This window comes from Pseudophryne corroboree, chromosome 8 (genome assembly GCF_028390025.1).
Source record: "Pseudophryne corroboree isolate aPseCor3 chromosome 8, aPseCor3.hap2, whole genome shotgun sequence".
Lineage (NCBI taxonomy): Eukaryota > Metazoa > Chordata > Amphibia > Anura > Myobatrachidae > Pseudophryne > Pseudophryne corroboree.
Window position 1 is genome coordinate 451062160 of NC_086451.1, and position 20097 is coordinate 451082256.

The 20097-nt window shown below is 48.7% G+C and overlaps 1 protein-coding gene across 2 annotated transcripts in view; it reads left to right on the top strand.

The window, feature by feature from the left end:
- The first annotated feature begins 2426 nt into the window (after positions 1 to 2426).
- The window catches only part of TAPBP (TAP binding protein), a 39728-nt gene continuing 22057 nt past the window's right edge, over positions 2427 to 20097 (top strand). The window contains exons 1-3 of one of the 2 annotated variants that reach the window (XM_063938248.1): positions 2438 to 2768; positions 11581 to 11769; positions 16949 to 17173. In XM_063938248.1, the coding sequence (XP_063794318.1) occupies positions 2723 to 2768; positions 11581 to 11769; positions 16949 to 17173 (460 nt within the window). In that variant the 5' untranslated portion in view covers positions 2438 to 2722. Of the gene's footprint in view, positions 2769 to 11580; positions 11770 to 16948; positions 17174 to 20097 lie in introns of both variants that reach the window. The other variant, XM_063938249.1, reaches the window with a different exon arrangement.

The following is a 20097-nucleotide window of genomic DNA, read 5'->3' on the forward strand; positions in this document are numbered from 1 at the left end:
TGCTGCAGTAACTTCTGCGGTACCTACATTTGCAACGGCACCCCAATAGTTTTTTTTTATGGGGGATGTGATGCTGTCAGATTTACCAAGTTCTGGAATGCAAAGCATTCCGGAGCTTGGTCCCTGCAGCCAGCGCCATCTGAAGATGGCGGTAGCCACTGCGGCCTTTGGGCTACACTTTGCAAAAATTACCAAGATGAATGGCATATATGCGGGGGTCAGTAGACCATGCGTGTGCAGGAGTCCCGCTGATGAGAGAGGAGACTGCTAATGTGGTTACTTCCCTCCGCGCACATCTCAGGGACAGGCTCCGCCCTGCCTGGGCTATTTTATAAGTCCGGGCGGTATTGTCACATACTGCAATGTGATTTTGGCCACTAACATCGCACCCAGATCTCATTGAGTATGCTCCTGAGGTAGCTGGCGGTGACCAAGACCAGCGAAACGCGTTGAGCCCCTTTTCCTCCTGACCACGGGCATTGCACCTGCCATTTTCAATCATCTGGCAATTATTGGACTTACAAACTGTCCATTTGGAATCTCTCGACACTCCCCTGCTGCCATTGGACCTCGATCTGCAATTGAGAACCAAGAGGATTTCTTCCTGAGAAATGGTAATATCCATATCTAAAATTTACTGAGGACACTTTGGAGGACTGAGTCCTAGCCAAAATACAAGTGCATACTGCCTAAGTGGAAATATAAGTGGTCACATGTTAATTTGAGAGACTTATCCCTTATCTATTATATTACCCTTTTGATAATTAGATTTGTTGTAATCATTTTAGTCTAATTTTAATAAATGTATGAATAATTTTTTATTGTTAAATTTGCGTCCGTTCATTATTTGAAATTCAGCCGGCGCCAGTATACTCTCTCGTCTCATTAAGAAAGTGACTAATGATAAATGGGCCCCTCTGTATCTTCCCCTGCCAGATATACCTGCCACAGAGACACTGAGATGTTCGTGTAACAGATATTGGTGGTCATTCCGAGTCGTTTGCTCGTTGCCGTTTTTCGCAACGCAGCGATTAGGTGGAAAATGGTGGTGTTCGCGCGGCGCATTTCAGTCGCACTGCTGATCGGTGAGTGATTGACAGGAAGTGGGTGTTTCTGGGTGGTAACTGATCGTTTTCCGGGAGTGTGCTAAAAAACGCAGGCGTGCCAGGTAAAAACGCAGGCGTGCCTGGAGAAACGGGGGAGTGGCTGGCCGAACGCAGGGCGTGTTTGTGACGTCAAAGCAGGAACTAAACGGACTGAGCTGATCATAATCTGTGAGTAGGTCTGGAGCTACTCAGAAACTGCAAGGAATTATTTAGTAGCAATTCTGCTAATTTCGTTCGCTATTCTGCTAAACAAGATACACTCCCAGAGGGCGGCGGCTTAGCGTGTGCAATGCTGCTAAAAGCAGCTAGCGAGCGAACAACTCGGAATGAGGGCCATTGGGTGGGAGGTAGGTATAACAACTGTGGAAGGAATCATTTGGGCTGTATAAAAAAATAAAAAATAATCAGGTTGATTTTGGAGTAATTTGAGGACACTTTAAAAAAAAAACAACACACCTGTAACTCCCATTCGTCCTATCCATGCAACACCCCATATATCCGTCCCACATCTTTCAACTCATTATTCCAGGCTGCGCTGCCAGGGGTTAACCTTAGTTCCCATGCGTCTGCAGTCTAATTGCGGACACATCGGAAGGGGCCTTGCCCTGTGCTGTGCGTCCCTCAGCATGTGAGGAGATGAACGCAGATCTGGCTGTGTAAATTTGCACCTGGGAGAGAGAAATCACAGTTCCTGCCTAAAGAAATTATTGCTTCTAACTGAATACCGAAAACTCTGGGGCTGCCTGAAATTATGTGCGCTGCTGGAAAAAAAAGTAATGCTTCCAATTGGCTATGCCTTATGTTTTGCCTTTATAGAGGTGATAGATTACTAGTTATAATACACAGACGTTTCCATTTAAAACAAAGCAAGTTGTTTGTATGAGGTGATTCTCTCATCCGAGTGTTCTGTAACTAACTGGGAGTGCTGGGCCTTGTAGTACCTGCATTGTGTAGGCTGCTGGCAAGTTTGCTCTCAATTTAAATGCAAAGCAATATATGACCTAACATGGTACTCTCACTGCTTAGAGTTAGGGCCATGCTATTATTAGAGATAAAAGCATTTCCTAGATCACATAGACAGACATTTGTTTCTATATATAATGGGATTATTTATTATTATTAATATTATTAGGCTAAGCATACTACAGTACCCTCATAGATTACCCAGGTTCTGTGGCTGATTAAAACCAGGTGAAATGCAGGCTTGAAGTCAGTCAGCCACAGAACCTGTGTAATTTATTCGTATCTTGACTTAAAGGGATGGTATGGTGAGCCTGATTATTGTCTGCAGCTGTGTGTTGATTGTGCCCACGCTGAATACACAAGTCACACACACAGGACTGCCTGTGCAGGATATGTAGTATGCATGGTGCAGGGTACCTGATCCTAACACAGGCTGCTGACTGGAAAGTGAAAGTGAAAGAATAGAGACATCCTTATTACAGATAGGAGACAGCAGTGACAAAGAGAGAGAGAGTGAGAGAGACTGCAGCTCGGAGGGGGGACCAGACAGAGACAGGGGGCATTAGAGTGGTGGGGGAGACAGGTACACGACAGCCCTGCAAGACCTCTCTGTAAAGCCGCACAGTGCAGAGCGCTAACTTGGATTCGCCAAGATGATTCCTTCCACGATCTACAAACTGTCTCTTGTTGTTACGCTTGGTAAGTGTCACATATACAGAAGTAAATGTTCCCCGTCTGTCGTCCTTCATTCCTCCTTTATTTCCCTCCTGCCTCTCTGTTATATTAATCCTCCAACTTCCGCCTTCCCCAGCTAGTCTGCCTCATTTCTCCCTCCTATTCATCATCACTTAATTTCTACAAAGGCAGGTGATAATTACCACCTATGACATCTAGAACATAATGCATAGACCCTGTATATTATAGTAGCCTCTTTGTGTCTCCTCTCCCCATCACCACTACTTATTCAATGCATCGTATTGACTTGTATTGTTCAGGGACTTTCCAGTCGTGTTACTTTCACTTGGCATGTATCATGGTTCCGTACTTGTTTGCAGTCAGTCAGTCTGTCTACCTACCTACCAGTGAAGTGACACACACACACACACACACTATTTTTCTCTCTTCCTACACCCTTGTCTGAGCCAGCAGGAAGCTGCGGGTCTGTACTAGTAGTGACGCCATCTTGTCGGTTAGTTTTGCACCCACTATCTGGGTGACATCGCTCATGGCTTCCTAGTAGCTGAGAATTGTCACCTGAGCTATTTAAAACCCCTTTATTCTCCGCAGCATAGAGATCGTGAGCATTACACAGGGTACCTGGAAGATGGGAAGTGGCGCTGTGCATTCAAAGGGTGTTTTAGCTGAGAAAAGTCATCGTTTTAAAGACAGGCCTGGAAGCTCTAGAACCACCATGAACATAAGGAAAGTTGTCTGAAGCGTTAGTAAGCGTACAAAAGCGGCGGCACCCAGGGGGGGTTTCTGAGTATCTAGAACAGGCCCCATACACACATACAGTACAACTCAACCATTCCTAAAACAGGCTGCTGTAACATACTGTCTCTTTCACAAATGTGAATATAACTTGAATTTCAATTTCATCCAGACCTACTGGATACTTTACATAGAGACGTGTGTAGGCCCACCTGGAGGGCATTTAAAAGAAAGTGTTTGGCTAGTCGACCCCTTGCTGGAGTTAGGTCAATTACTGTATTATTTGCAAGGTGAGAGTAAACCATGAACTGTTGCCAAATGTCAATACCTTTCTGCATGTTTACCTTCCAAATAATTGCCATTTAAGGGCCCTACACACTGGCCGATTGGCCGCCGAGGTGCCCAACAGCCGATACGGCCAATGGATGACCCACCAGTGGCGGAGTGAAGTTTCTTCATTTCCCCCGTCACCCGGCCCCATAACCCTGTATGCTAATATGGACGAGATTGTCCATATTGGCTTGCAGGCATAAACGAGCTGGTATAAACGAATGAGCGCGGGGCCGCTCATCGTTGGTGCCTCCACACTGAAGGATATGAACGATATCTCATTCATTAATGAACGAGATCGTTCATATCTTTCAGTGTAATCGCTTAGTGTGTAGGGCCCATTAAACATATCTTAAGGGCCCCATACACTTATACAATATAATGGTCCGTCATGTCATATAAGATTTCGTCCAACCTCCCGGCAGCCTCCCCGTTGGCAGGATAGTATTAGATATTTCTCTAACTTCCTAAGTGGATGCTGGGACTCCGTAAGGACCATGGGGAATAGCGGCTCCGCAGGAGACTGGGCACAACTATAAAGAAAGCTTTAGGTCTAGCTGGTGTGCACTGGCTCCTCCCCCTATGACCCTCCTCCAGACTTCTGTTAGAATATTGTGCCCGGCCGAGCTGGATGCACATTAGGGGCTCTCCTAAGCTCCTAGAAGAAAGTATATTTAGGTTTTTTATTTTACAGTGAGATCTGCTGGCAACAGGCTCACTGCACCGAGGGACTAAGGGGAGAAGAAGCGAACCTACCTAATAGGGTGGTAGTTTGGGCTTCTTAGGCTACTGGACACCATTAGCTCCAGAGGGATCGACCGCAGGACCCGACCTTGATGTTCGTTACCGGAGCCGCGCCGCCGTCCCCCTTACAGAGCCAGAAGCATGAAGAGGTCCGGAAAATCAGCGGCAGAAGACTTCAGTCTTCACCAAGGTAGCGCACAGCACTGCAGCTGTGCGCCATTGCTCCTCATGTACACCTCACACTTCGGTCACTGATGGGTGCAGGGCGCTGGGGGGGGGCGCCCTGAGGGCAATATATGACACCTTGGCTGGCAAATCTACATCATATATAGTCCTAGAGGCTATATAGATGTAAAAATACCCCTGCCAGTATTTCAGAAAAAGCGGGAGAAGTCTGCAGAAAAAGGGGCGGGGCTATCTCCCTCAGCACACTGGCGCCATTTTTCCCTCACAGCTCCGCTGGAAGGAAGCTCCCTGGCTCTCCCCTGCAGTCTGAAAACTACAGAAGGGTAAAAAAGAGAGGGGGGGGGGGGCACTAATTTCGGCGCAGGATAGATAGATACATATATATATAAAAAAGCAGCTATAAGGGAAAACACTCATTTATAGTGGGATCCCTGTGTTATATAGCGCTCTGGTGTGTGCTTGGCATACTCTCTCTCTGTCTCCCCAAAGGGCTTTGTGGGGTCCTGTCCTCTGTCAGAGCATTCCCTGTGTGTTTGCAGTGTGTCGGTACGGCTATGTCGACATGTTTGATGAGGAGGCATATGTGGAGGCGGAGCAGATGCCTGTGAATGTGATGTCACCCCCTGCGGGGTCGACACCTGAGTGGATGGTGCTGTGGAAGGAATTACGCGACAGTGTCGACTCCTTGCATAAAAGGTTTGACGACATACCTAACGTGGGACAGCCGGCTTCTCAGCCTGTGCCTGCCCAGGCGTCTCAAAAGCCATCAGGGGCTCTAAAACGCCGGCTACCTCAGATGGCAGACACAGATGTCGACACGGATACTGACTCCAGTGTCGACGACGATGAGACGAATGTAACTTCCAGTAGGGCCACACGTTACATGATTGAGGCAATGAAAAATGTGTAGCACATTTCTGATGTTACCCCCAGTACCACAAAAAAGGGTATTATGTTTGGAGAGAAAAATCTACCAGTAGTTTTTCCTCCATCTGAGGAGTTAAATGAAGTGTGTGAAGAAGCGTGGGCTTCCCCTGATAAAAAACTGGTAATTTCTAAGAGGTTACTAATGGCGTACCCTTTCCCGCCAGAGCATAGGTCACGCTGGGAAACATCCCCTAGGGTGGATAAAGCGCTCACACGCTTGTCAAAGAAGGTGGCACTACCCTCTCCGGATACGGCCGCCCTGAAGGAATCTGCTGATAGAAAACAGGAGGATGTCCTGAAATGTATATATACACACACAGGTGTCATACTGAGACCGGCTATTGCTTCAGCCTGGATGTGCAGTGCTGCTGCTGCGTGGTCAGATTCCCTATCAGAAAATATAGATACCTTAGACAGGGACACTATATTGCTAACCGTAGAGCATATAAAAGACGCAGTCTTATACATGAGAGATGCACAGAGGGATATTTGCCGGCTGGCATCCAAAATTAGTGCAATGTCCATTTCTGCCAGGAGAGGGTTATGGACTCGGCAGTGGACAGGGGATGCAGATTCCAAAAGACACATGGAAGTTCTGCCTTATAAGGGTGAGGAGTTGTTCGGGGATGGTCTCTCGGACCTCGTTTCCACAGCGACAGCTGGGAAGTCTACATTTTTACCCCATGTTCCCTCACAACCAAAGAAAGCACCGTATTATCAGGTACAGTCCTTTCGGCCCAATAAGGGCAAGCGGGTTAAAGGCGCGTCCTTTCTGCCCAGAGGCAGAGGTAAGGGAAAGAAGCTGCAGCATGCAGCCAGTTCCCAGGAGCAAAAGTCCTCCCCCGCTTCCTCTAAGTCCACAGCATGACGCTGGGGCTCCACAGGCGGAGCCAGGTACGGTGGGGGCCAGTCTCAAATATTTCAGCAATCAGTGGGCTCGCTCACAGGTGGATCCCTGGATTTTTCAAATAGTATCTCAGGGGTACATGCTGGAATTCGAGACGTCTCCTCCCCGCCGTTTCCTCAAATCTGCCTTGCCAACCGCTCCCTCAGACAGGGAGGCAGTGTTACAGGCAATTCACAAGCTGTATTCACAACAGGTGATAGTAAAGGTACCCCTACTTCAACAAGGAAGGGGTTACTATTCCACAATGTTTGTGGTACCGAAACCGGACGGTTCGGTGAGACCCATTTTAAATTTGAAATCCTTGAACACATATATCAAAAAATTCAAGTTCAAGATGGAATCGCTCAGGGCGGTTATTGTAGGCCTGGACGAGGGGGATTACATGGTATCACTGGACATCAAGGATGCTTACCTGCATGTCCCCATTTACCATCCTCACCAGGAGTACCTCAGATTTGTGGTACAGGATTGTCATTACCAATTCCAGACGTTGCCGTTCGATCTGTCCACGGCTCCGAGGGTCTTTACCAAGGTAATGGCCGAAATGATGATACTCCTGCGAAAGAAAGGAGTTTTAATTATCCCGTATAAAGGCGAGGTCCAGAGAACAGTTGTTGGTCGGGGTAGCACTATCTCGGGAAGTGCTACAACAGCACGGTTGGATTCTAAACATTCCAAAGTCACAGCTGGTCCCTACGACACGTCTACTGTTCCTAGGGATGGTTCTGGACACAGAACAGAAAAAAAGTGTTTCTCCCGGAGGAGAAGGCCAAGGAGCTGTCATCTCTAGTCAGAGGCCTCCTAAAACCAAAACAGGTGTCGGTGCATCACTGCACGCGGATCCTGGGAAAAATAGTAGCTTCTTACGAAGCGATTCCATTCGGCAGGTTTCATGCAAGAACCTTTCAGTGGGACCTGTTGGACAAGTGGTCCGGATCGCATCTTCAGATGCATCGTCTGATAACCCTGTCTCCAAGGACAAGGGTGTCCCTGCTGTGGTGGCTGCAGAGTGCTCATCTTCAAGAGGGCCGCAGATTCGGCATACAGGACTGGGTCCTGGTGACCACGGATGCCAGCCTTCGAGGCTGGGGGGCAGTCGCACAGGGAAGAAACTTCCAAGGACTATGGTCAAGTCAGGGGACTTCCCTGCACATAAATATTTTGGAACTGAGGGCCATTTACAATGCCCTAAGTCAGGCAAAACCACTGCTTCAAAACCAGCCGGTACTGATCCAGTCAGACAACATCACGGCGGTCGCCCGTGTAAACCGACAGGGCGGCACGAGAAGCAGGACGGCGATGGCAGAAGCCACAAAGATTCTCCGATGGGCGAAGAATCACGTCTTAGCACTGTCAGCAGTGTTCATTCCGGGAGTGGACAACTGGGAAGCAGACTTCCTCAGCAGACACGACCTACACCGGGGAGAGTGGGGACTTCATCCAGAAGTCTTCCAACGGATTGTAAGCCGTTGGGAAAGGCCACAGGTGGACATGATGGCGTCCCGCCTAAACAAAAAACTAGAGAGATATTGCGCCAGATCATGAGACCCTCAGGTGATAGCTGTGGACGCTCTAGTGACACCGTGGGTGTACCAGTCGGTTTATGTGTTCCCTCCTCTGCCTCTCATACCAAAGGTACTGAGAATAAGAAGAAGACGAGGAGTAAGAACGATACTCGTGGTTCCGGATTGGCCAAGAAGAGCTTGGTACCCAGAACTTCAAGAAATGATATCAGAGGACCCATGGCCTCTGCCGCTCAGACAGGATCTGCTACAGCAGGGGCCCTGTCTGTTCCAAGACTTACCGCGGCTGCGTTTGACGGCATGGCGGTTGAACACTGGATCCTAAAAGAAAAAGGCATTCCGGAGGAAGTCATTCCTACGCTGATTAAAGCCAGGAAAGAAGTAACCGCAAACCATTATCACCGTATTTGGCGAAAATATGTTGCGTGGTGTGAGGCCAGGAAGGCCCCAACAGAGGAATTTCAGCTGGGTCGATTTCTGCACTTCCTACAGTCAGGAGTGACTATGGGCCTAAAATTGGGTTCCATTAAGGTCCAGATTTCGGCTCTGTCGATTTTCTTCCAGAAAGAACTGGCTTAACTGCCTGTAGTTCAGACATTTGTAAAGGGAGTGCTGCATATTCAGCCCCCTTTTGTGCCCCCAGTGGCACCTTGGGATCTCAACGTGGTGTTGAGTTTCCTAAAATCACATTGGTTTGAGCCACTTAAAACCGTGGATCTGAAATATCTCACGTGGAAAGTGGTCATGTTATTGGCCTTGGCTTCGGCCAGGCGTGTACCAGAATTGGCGGCTTTGTCATGTAAAAGCCCTTATCTGATTTTCCATATGGATAGGGCAGAATTGAGGACTCGTCCCCAGTTTCTCCCTAAGGTGGTATCAGCTTCTCACTTGAACCAACCTATTGTAGTGCCTGCGGCTACTAGGGACTTGGAGGATTCCAAGTTACTGGACGTAGTCAGGGCCTTAAAAATGTATGTTTCCAGGACGGCTGGAGTCAGGAAAACTGACTCGCTTTTTATCCTGTATGCACCCAACAAGCTGGATGCTCCTGCTTCTAAGCAGACTATTGCTCGCTGGATTTGTAGCACAATTCAGTTGGCGCATTCTGCGGCTGGACTGCCGCATCCTAAATCAGTAAAAGCCCATACCACGAGGAAAGTGGGCTCATCTTGGGCGGCTGCCCGAGGGGTCTCGGCTTTACAACTTTGCCGAGCTGCTACTTGGTCAGGGTCAAACACGTTTGCTAAATTCTACAAATTTGATACCCTGGCTGAGGAGGACCTTGAGTTCTCTCATTCGGTGCTGCAGAGTCATCCGCACTCTCCCGCCCGTTTGGGAGCTTTGGTATAATCCCCATGGTCCTTACGGAGTTCCCAGCATCCACTTAGGACGTTAGAGAAAATAAGATTTTACTCACTGGTAAATCTATTTCTCGTAATCCGTAGTGGATGCTCAGCGGTGACGTCACTTTAGGTCAACCGCAGGACAGAAAGTTCCCACCATTGGCTACAATGGAGCGCATAGGCGCTACATTGTAACACTGCCGTGTGTCGCCTGTCACTCAGTACAGGAGCACACAGCCGATCAGGAGAGTGCTACAACGTGGCGCTCCCTGATTGGCTGAGGAAACCCGCTTAGACAGAAGTCAGAGTGGGTTTCTGGCATTCGGGGAAAGGAGTCCCATGTGAAAACATGGGGCCCCTTTCAGTTCGTGGCTCGGGAATCCGTTTTGTTTTTTTATTCAAGTACCTGGATTACAAATGGTTGCCCCGAGGACCCTGGGACCCTGGATCTGGTGAGTAGAATTTATTCAACAGGTACCCCTTGGATTCTAGTGGAGAAGGGACCGACCTGCGTGGGGCCATAGGTAAGTATGTATGTTTGTGTGCATGTATGTAATAAATCTTTACTTTCAAGGTGTGTGTGTCTTGTATTTATTTGGGTATTTTTTTAGTAATAGTACTACAGGTACCAGCGGGCCCGTTTTTCCGCCGCATGCTGGTACTTGTGGTTCTCCAAGTACCAGCATGCGGGGGAGGCTTGCTGGGACTTGTAGTACTGCTACTAAAAACAATATCTTTTCATTTACAACAAAGGCTATCAGCCCCCCCATCCGCAGCCCATTGGATGGGGGGGGGGGGGACAGCCTCGGGCTTCACCCCTGGCCCTTGAGTGGCTGGTGGGGGGGGTGCCCCTTGATTGAAGGGGTCCCCACTCCCCCAGGGTACCCCAGCCAGGGGTGACTAGTTGGATTTTTGATGCCACGGCCGCAGGGCACTATATAAAAGTGACCCCCGGCTGTGGCATTATCTGTCCAGCTAGTGGAGCCCGGTGCTGGTTTTAAAAATACGGGGGACCCCTACTCTTTTTGTCCCCCGTATTTTTGGAACCAGGACTAGGCGCAGAGCCCGATGCTGGATGCTTAAATATGGGGGAACCCCAGTCATTTTTTTCCCCATACTTCTGCAACCAGGATCGGCTCAAAGAGCCCGAGGCTGGTTATGCTTAGGAGGGGGGACCCCACGCATTTGTTTTTGTGAAAAAAACAACTTTCCCACCCCTTCCCACTGATAGACATGCACGGATCTCATGGATCCCTGCATGCCTATGCAATCACGGATATAAAAAGCAGGTCTGCTTTTTTTTAGCACTTTTTTGCGATTTGTAATTTTTCACGGCAGTGTTTTCCTCTTTGGAGATTTGCACTTTTTAGTAAATGACCGAGTTCTACTAATTTGCTGGCGTATTTTGACCGATGGTGTATTCATTCGTATTTTTTTACAACTACTTCCAAAAAAATACGAATGCCCTCATCTCTGCCGTGATTTGAGTTTAGTAAATTACGGAGATGACACTTTGAAGAAAAAACGGCATCTCGGTCAAAATCGGGACCTTAGTAAATTTACCCCAATGTATCTTTTACTATCCTATCTATTTACTGCGGGATCCGACATACAGCGAGTGCAGCACTCATGATATGTCGGATCTAGAGGGATCCGATCCGATGCTCACTGGTACGCGGATCGGGGGAAAAGCACCCCAAAAATGCCCGATTTCACCCAATATATCGGGCCGAATGACCGAATTGTGCCGAAATCGGGCATAATCGGCCTGGTGTATGGAGCCCTTTAGATAGAAGTACATTTTAAACGTGCACTTTTACCCCTGTACATTGAGCTCTAAATAGAACACGGTAAAACACATTATTAAACATGGATTTCATCATTTAGAGCGCGTGGCGCCTAGTGCCGATTTGTCCATTTAAAAAAGTGGCAAATGTGCCACGAGTTTGTTCTGTGTGCCGGGTCAATATTACACTGTATCAGGACAGAATAATAACAATATTATGCTCTATCTGTACAGAATAATGTAACAATATTATAGCATGCCGGGACAGAATAATAATGTCACAATGTTGTACTGTATGTTATTTTGTCACCATCACTATCACGGTTATTTGCAGCTGCCACGCTCCGCGGTGCTATCCCTGTCCTTGGTACTGAAACTCTGTCCTGCCACCTGGTGGAAGAAGTCGGTGTACCCCGCTCTATTCAGCAGACCCCAGTGCGACTACGGTTTACCGACCCCTCCAGCCTGACCCCAGATCATCCAGAAACCGCTGAGCTGGGCACCTTGCTCTTCTATGTATCTGGTGAGATATGGGGAATGACACGGATAACTGTATTATGGAAAGTTCCTTTGTCCCATGGGAGCATTTCGGAGAGTAAGACACAGAGATGATTAATTGGCAACAAGGAAAATTAATTGAAATAAGAGGAGCTTTCAGGGGTTCTAGATTCCATATACAGGGCATTCAGTGATGGGCAACGTAACAGTGACGGTAACACCACCCCTTGCTGGCGTCCGGTGTCCTCACCGGCTGCGGCACCCTCTGCATACTCACATGTTGGGTCCTATTGAGTGGCTGTGACAAATTATGGCTTGAAGTGAGGGTGAGGTTAAATATTGTGTTGACAACGAAGAAAAGGGGTTGGATTTCCACAGTTTTCTATCAGTTGAAGAACTCCAAAGAAAATGGTTCCTCTCCCTTAAATCACTGTAACCCTAACCTGGGACAATGGCACCTTATCTTGTATTCGCCACGTGAAGTCCTGGGCCTAACATTTGCTGGAATAGTGGATCCACCATATAAGATCCAGAGAGAGTGGGCTAAAATGGAGAACCAATCGAAATGCTGCTTTCAGTGCATGTTCCTGACTGCGACTGCACCCTTCTAGCACCGGTGGTACTTAGAAAATGGTGGCTCCCAGTTTATATGGTGATTGCGTAGTAAGGAAATGTGTCCAAGGCAGGGAACTACTATCAGACTTCTAGCATGCTTGGGGGAGGCTTTGTGGGTATGGACTCCATTTTAGGTGCGGGTTTTATTTAAGAGCCTATCAATGGGGGTCATTCAGATCTGAACGCAGGCGCGTCGGACAGGTACAACGGCTTTTGCCAGTCATCGACGGGATGATACGAAGGATCCATTCGCACAGGCGTTCACAAGGTGATTGACAGGAAGAGGTCATTTGTGGGTGGCAACTGACCGTTTTCAGGGAATGTCCAGAAAAACGCAGGCGGGCTCAAGCGTTTTCAGGGAGGGTGTCGGACGTCATCTCCGGCCCGATCATCTTGATTCTATCGCACGGGAAGAGTAAGTCCTGGGCTGCGCAGAGACTGCACAAGATCAGTTTGTACAGCTCTGCTACACATGCCATCGCACACTTGCACAGCTAAAATACACTCCTCTATGGGCGGCGACTATCTGATCGCAGGGCAGCAAAAAACACAGCCCAGCGATCAGATCTGAATTAGGCCCAATATCTGTAAAATGTGTTCACTGGCCACACAATGCAGCCTGGTACTATTATTGGGGAAATCTCTTTGGAACCCAGTTGAAGTCTCTTTAGAAAGATGGATTCCCCCCAAAGAATAGACGTCTGGCGCAGTGCCAACCATGTTGCATGTCTGTAGCATCCCAACCTCCAGTGTTCATCAACAGTGTGATTGTATTAAGCAGTCTATAGTATTACTATTATCCTTTATATATAGGACACCAAAAAGGGGTCCGTAGCTCCTTACAGTGTGCATATACAGGTGCAGTGCAAACATAACAGGATATAAAGTGCAGTGACATTACAGTGCAAAGAAACAGTATACGGCAGGATACATACCAAAATAAACATGTTAGACAATGAAGAAACATTTAGCAAATACAGTCCCCATAGCCACTGACCGACGCGGACTGTTCCTGTTCCTTAGTTGAAGGGCGCAGCAGAGAGACTCCGAGCCAGATAGGGGGAAGATAGAGGCATAAGTAAATATAGGAAGAACACACATGGGAAGAGGGCCCTGCCTGTTAGAACGTACAATCTATAGGGGAGGGCAGTCAGACAGGGGTGAGTCAGTCTGTGAGGACAAAAGGGGTGGGTTAGGAGATGAGCTGGTAGGTTTTGGTACAGAAGCCTGTTAGAAGTGTTGGAGAGTCTGATAGGGAAAGAGAGTGAGGCTTAGTAGTTGGGATCAGTTCTGAAGAAGTTCACAAGGCTTAAGTAGGAAGAGGTCATTAGCTGGGCTATAAAAGGGCTATACAAAGCGGCGTCACGTAGCGGAGACAGACTGCGGCCTCTGAACAGCACGAGCCTACTGACCTGAGCCCTTGCCAGGCACCTACTGCCGGCCTGGGTAAGTAGTACTCGCCCCTTTCTTGCCCCTGGCCAGCATATGGCCTGGCACAGAGGGGAAACAGATGCGCTAAACAGCAGCGTTAAGGGTGGATTGGAGTGGAGAGAAGTAGGAGAGAGAAGAGGAGTCCAGTCCAGAGGTGACTAGTGAGTGGATGAGGGTCTTCGTTGCCTCCTTGGTGAGAAGGGCCTGATCCTGGAGATATTATGAAGGTCAGCAGGACCTGAATATGGATCAGTTGTTCCTTGAAGGCAACTTTTTGAAATGATGAGATGACAGAAAGATGGCGTGCACCAGTATGGCTAGTGGCAGCACCAATATTGCTGGTGGTCCTCCCCCCACAGAGCTGGCTCCTGTGCACGTGGTTACGGTTGCTCTGTGTTTCCCCCTATAGTCTGGGTGCCTGAGGCGCAGGGTTTAGTCAGGGTTACAGGCTAGGGCACCGGAGCAGGTAGTCTCTCCCGCAGAATCTGGCCAGTCACGCTTCTCCAGGCTGCAAACACTAGGCACTTGTTGTAGTTGCAGTACTAATGATAGGGTTGCCTGTAACAGATAATCTGAGCCCAATGAATCCAGAGTTTATGGCGAGGTCTAGCTGTGGTTATATGGAGGCACCGCCCCTGTGCACACAGCGAACTTAATTCCATTATCAGAAGTGATGCTGGTAATATGGAGATTTGTTTTTCTATTACATCATGTACAAAGATACAGAGGGCCTAATTGAGATCTGAATTTGCAGAGGTTTGCGATTAGATAGTCGCCGCCCAGACAGAGTGAAAATCCGCCCCAGTGTAAGTCTGCGTACGTTGTGCAAAAAAGCTTTGCAAACGTCGGCCAACTGCAAATCCGTTCACCACTTGCTCCCCATCTAATGATTTTTCCAGTCTGTGCGCAGCTCAGGACTTACTCCTACAATGTGATACAAACAGGTAGATCGGGCCCGGAGCTGACGTCACACATCCGCCCTGAAACCGCTTGTGAACGCCTTTGATTTTCCTGACACTCCCAGAAAAAGGCCAGTTACCGCCCCCAAACATCCTCTTCCTGTCACTCAGCCTGCATCCGCCTAGTGATCAAAAAAGACACATTACAATCCATACGCATGCGCAGTCAATTGATAATCAGACGCTTTGCGAATTCGCACAACACCGATCAGGCCCAGAGTCATTTTACTCACCGTTAGTTTTTGCTAGATGTACGTCTATAGTCCTACATATCTTTGTCTGACATAGGCTACAAGTACATCAATTGCAGTATATTTTGTAAAATGACTTGTCATTTTCTTATTAAAAGAAAGATGTAAAAACAACCAATTTAGTTTTCTCAAAGGCGGAAAGTCCCTTCGAAAATACACAGCGCCAAATAACTGCATCGCCTCAGTTGTCATGAGACCTTCCTATATGTGCTAACACGAGTCACTGCTCCTTCACTGTATACGTATTATCAGGTTTAGGTCATGATGAAGAATGAACATTTTCCCCACAGCCCCTCTATACTTTTACACTCTGCCACGCACAGACCAGATGGATTGCCTTGCTGTATGTATGTAGGTCTATCTGTTACAGCAGGGGTGGGGAACCTTTTTTCTACCGAGGGCCATTTGGATATTTATAAAATCCTTCGTGGGCCATACAAAAATTCTCAACGTAAAAAATGACCCTGCCCCCCAGTAGGTCTGTCCCTCAGAGATACTGTGTGTGCGCGCCGGGGGCGCGCGCTCCCCAGAAAATGGGTGTGGCCAGTTAAAATGGGACGTGATACACATATGCCCCCAATAGTGCGGTGCCAGATCCACAATTGCCCCCACAGTGCCAGGTATACAAATGCCCCCACAGTGCCAGGTATACAAATGCCCCCACAGTGCCAGGTATACAAATGCCCCTCACAGTGCCAGGTATACAGATGTCCCCACAGTGCCAGGTATACAGATGCCCCCACAGTGCCAGGAATACAGATGCCCCCCAGAGTGCCAGGTATACAGATGCCCCCACAATGCCAGGAATACAAATGCCCCTCACAGTGCCAGGTATACAGATCCCCCCCCCCCCCCCCCCCATCCCCTCCGTGCTGCTTACCGCTCCTTTCGGTGTGATTCGGTGTGACACGGAGGAGAGCGCGGCTATGTTGGGCGGCGGCATGTAGGACTTGAAACCAGCCGCCGGTTCGAGAGCCAATCAGAGCTCGCGGAACGGCAGCCGCGGCTCCCGATTTGCTGCCGGTCCGCGAGCTCTGATTGGCTCACGAACCGGCGGCTGGTTTCAAGTCCTACACGCCGCCGCTCCCACCCGACATCCGCGCTCTCCTCCCTGTCCTGACAGCTGAGACACGCTGCCGCCGGACTGAGCGGCAGCGTGTCTCACTGACACAAGCTGGTGGGCCAGACAAAACGGCTTTGCGGGCCTTATACGGCCTTAAGGCCACAGGTTCCCCACCCCTGTGTTACAGCTTACCGTTCTGTTATATCACTATATTTGCCATCCTTGTAATGTATGATGTGGATTCTGTTATACCGCCTCTAATAAAATGTTTAAACGTGTTTTTTCGCACTTATTTTTGAAATTCTATTTTAGTTTCCTTCTGTGTTTTCCACCAATTCTTTTATATCATCGATGTTGAGTTGTTCATCTGTGCTCACACTGGACAGGACACAGAACGAATTGCTCTGTAAAGACAACTGTATCCAATGAATAGGGCAGTGGTTTCTAAACTTTTTTGAATCACGGCGCCCTAGAATATCAGAATTTTTTTCACGGCACCCCTAGGCCAAACATTTCTTATTGAGAAATTTAGAAAGAAATATTACATTAAGTAGATCACGTTTATATGTCATCCTCAGGGTCAGTTGTGTGGTGAGGGACAAGATTTGCTTCTGTTTGGCCACATATTTTATGACTGGCAGCCACCAGCACTGGTTTTGCCTATTATAATGACCATGAATCATTTGAATTGGTCCTGGACCACCAACCCAGGGAACCCCTGCAAGTGTCCCGAGGCACCCCAGGGAGCCACGGGACACAGTTTGGGAACCTCTGGAATAGGGCATGGCTGATTATTTAACTATCCTACTGAATATTACAGTTTCATCGCTGTCCCAGGGTCATATGTGCTCTGTAATCACTAATTGTCCGTCTCCTCCTGTATAGACCCCTCTGGGAAGCTGCTGTCCTCCGACTTATCTGACTGCGAGATGACCCATCACCTACCCCAGGAGGTGGAGCTGGACTGGGTGCGCTCTCTCACCCGGGAGAAACGCAGCCCGCTCTCTCTCGGCAAGTCCTGGTACACGCTGTCCGCCAAGAGTGAGAAGGAGGGGAACTCCGTGAGTGCCGTGCTGGGCCCACAGGGTGACCAGAAGGACCACTTGACAGGTACGGTTGGGCGTAAAGGGACACCACCTTCCACCGCTGGTAGAGGAGTGAATGTGGATGTACTGGGCCTGATCAGAGGTGCCCGATAACTGCACGCAATGCCAATGCTCACGTGGGTGGTGGAATATTTGATACTGCAGATGCGCAAAATATTCGGAAGACCCCTACGGTGTAAGGGTTACCATGAGTATATACCAAAAGTGCTTTTGCGTACGTCAAAGTAGGTATCAGAAATGGCGAGGAGGAATCCTGGCCGTTCCTGGGAGGTGGCCTGAAATGAACACACAATAATCTGTTGCATGGGTGTTTCGGTGAAAGTGGCTGCGTTCTCAGGCGCAGAGCTGCAGCCGTCTGTTTTATACAGCGTCACAGAGTAAAATGCCCTTTTCTGAGGAGAAAATAATTTGTGGCAACCTGGTAAACATGGCTCCTCCCCCCTTTCGCTGCACCAATAAACGCGCCTTCTCCCTTCCTCTAATCTCATTTATTAGACATATTGTCCTGCAAAATAAGATCTCAGTTACCTCACACATTCATTCACAGTGACCTAGCCCACACTCGGCAAGGAATGTCCCCGATCCACCTAGCTTCTCTGGGATTCTGATGGCCCCCATTCGTATAAGCGCCGATTCCCCTGACCCAGCTGGAACTGCCAGTTGGCGGCAATCGATGATCGGCAATCTGTCGTGGAATCAGGGAAATAAAACGTTAAAAGTTCCCAATTTGTTAATTCCGACCGGGTATCGGTATATATATATTTTTTTTTTTTAATTCAATAATTTTTATTGAGATTTTACATTTTGTAGAAACAAATACAAAACAAATTAGAAATGCTGTATCATGTGCAAGTATTCGTGGCAGAATATAGAATATACATCAAAAAGCTGCACATCAAGATGACACATGGCATACGATTCAGCATATGTAGACTCCCCACACCATAGTACGCAGAGGCCCACAGGCGCCATGTGGGCCCACACAATTTATCCCCCCGCCATACAAAACTATTAGGAGCAATAAAGTAAATGACCTTAAGCTAGGCTAAATCCGGCTCTCCCGCTGAAGAACATAACTTTTTCCTCCCGCGTAGCGTGCTGAGCAGTATATAAACTTATACATAGCATAGATAGGAGATTCAATCATATCAGAGACCCAACCCTCCCGCTACACATAAAACATCACTATAGCACAGTCGTATGAGAAAATAAATAAAAATAAAATAAAATTTGAAATAAAATAAATATAAAATACAAGGAGATGGAAACCATCCCCACCAGCAAAGCTTAGCCGACAATGGTGACACAGTGTTACATTAGTCCGGCCAAGGCTCAGCACCATGATAGGATATGCTGAAAAGGAAAAACCTGGTCCAGCACAGACAACAATCAGTAGGGGAATGTCCAGAGAATGCAAAAGTCAAATCCCCCAGACCTGGTGCGAACCAAAGAGATAGGGGATGGATTTTCGGAGAGGGCACCGTTAGCTCCATCCAGCAATAGTATGTCACGCTACACGGTGTCCGCATAGCAGCAGGAGAGACAACCCCAACAACTACAAAGGACACAGCACAGTCGAGGCAGTCAGAATGTAGACAGCAGAGGATATTAGGAGCAATTCCAACGGAGGATGACAGAAAATCCAAACGGGTTTTTGGCTGGACTGCAGGAGAGTCGGGGCATACAGGGATTAGATCAGCATCCTGTACATTAGAATCCACAATGTCGGAATAGGAGACAGCCGGAGAATATTTCTTTATCATCCACTAGGGGTCACTGGAGTACTCTTGGGATATGGACGGGCGTAGTCGACCAAAGGCACTGAATATTCAAATTTAGGACTCTCCCCCCCTCCATATCCCCAAGTACCTCAGTGTACTTTGCCAGTGTTTTTTCGGTGCTCACAGCATGATCATCGGCTTGTGGCAATGGCCACTTTTCAGAAGATTTTTATTTTTATTTTTATTTTTATTTTTAATTTTTACACTGTCCGTCCCAGTTCTGGAAAAACTTGGGTCCGGGATGGTGCCGCTGCAAGGCAGCGTATGGCGTGTCGGTCCTCACAAAGAGCACCCTCACAGCCACAGGCGCTATAAGGCAAGCGCATGGCGTGTCGGTCCTCACAAAGAGCACCCTCACAGCCACAGGCAGCCATTGTCTCCTGCAAGCTGAACGGAGCTTACAGAAAGAAGATCCATTACAGCCAGGATGAGACAAAGAGCTGGAAGAAGGGAGAAGCTGGAGGCTGAAACGTAGCTTACACAGAGAAGCTCGTCACAGCCAGGAAAGCAAGGTATGTGTGTCAGGGCGGTCAGCTCACGCTGCCGCCCTGCTGTGTGTATTATACTGTACAGATAGCTGGCCTGATAGTTGGGGAAAAGGAGTTAAAAGTTCCCCTCACATTATACGCGCAGAGCGGCCGCACGTCACTCAGACGCCGGCCGCTCTCACTGCTCTGATGGCCCGGCACCGCTACACGCCGCTGTGACTCTCCCTGCGCTCAACAGAGCGGCCGCACGTCACTCAGACGACGGCCGCTCTCACTGCTCTGATGGCCCGGCGCCGCTACACGCCGCCGTGACTCTCCCTGCGCTCAACTAAGCAGAGCGGCCGCAGGTCACTCAGACGACGACCGCTCTCACTGATCTGAGGGCCCGGCACCGCTACACGCCGCCGAGACTCCCCTGTACTAAAGAGCGGCCGCATGTCACTAAAGGACGCCGGCCACTCTTCCAGACAGGCACCGCATACTGCTGTAGGAAGCAGCTGCCGGACGGCTCCCCGGTGCTAGATTCAGGCTCTCCTGCTCTCCCTGCACCCGATCTCCGTAGGCTGCAGGTAACAGGGGGATGCAGGGGGGGGGGGGAGGGGGAATAATACCCATAGCAGCAGCAAAGGCTGCATGGGTTCAAAATAGACAAGCAGCGC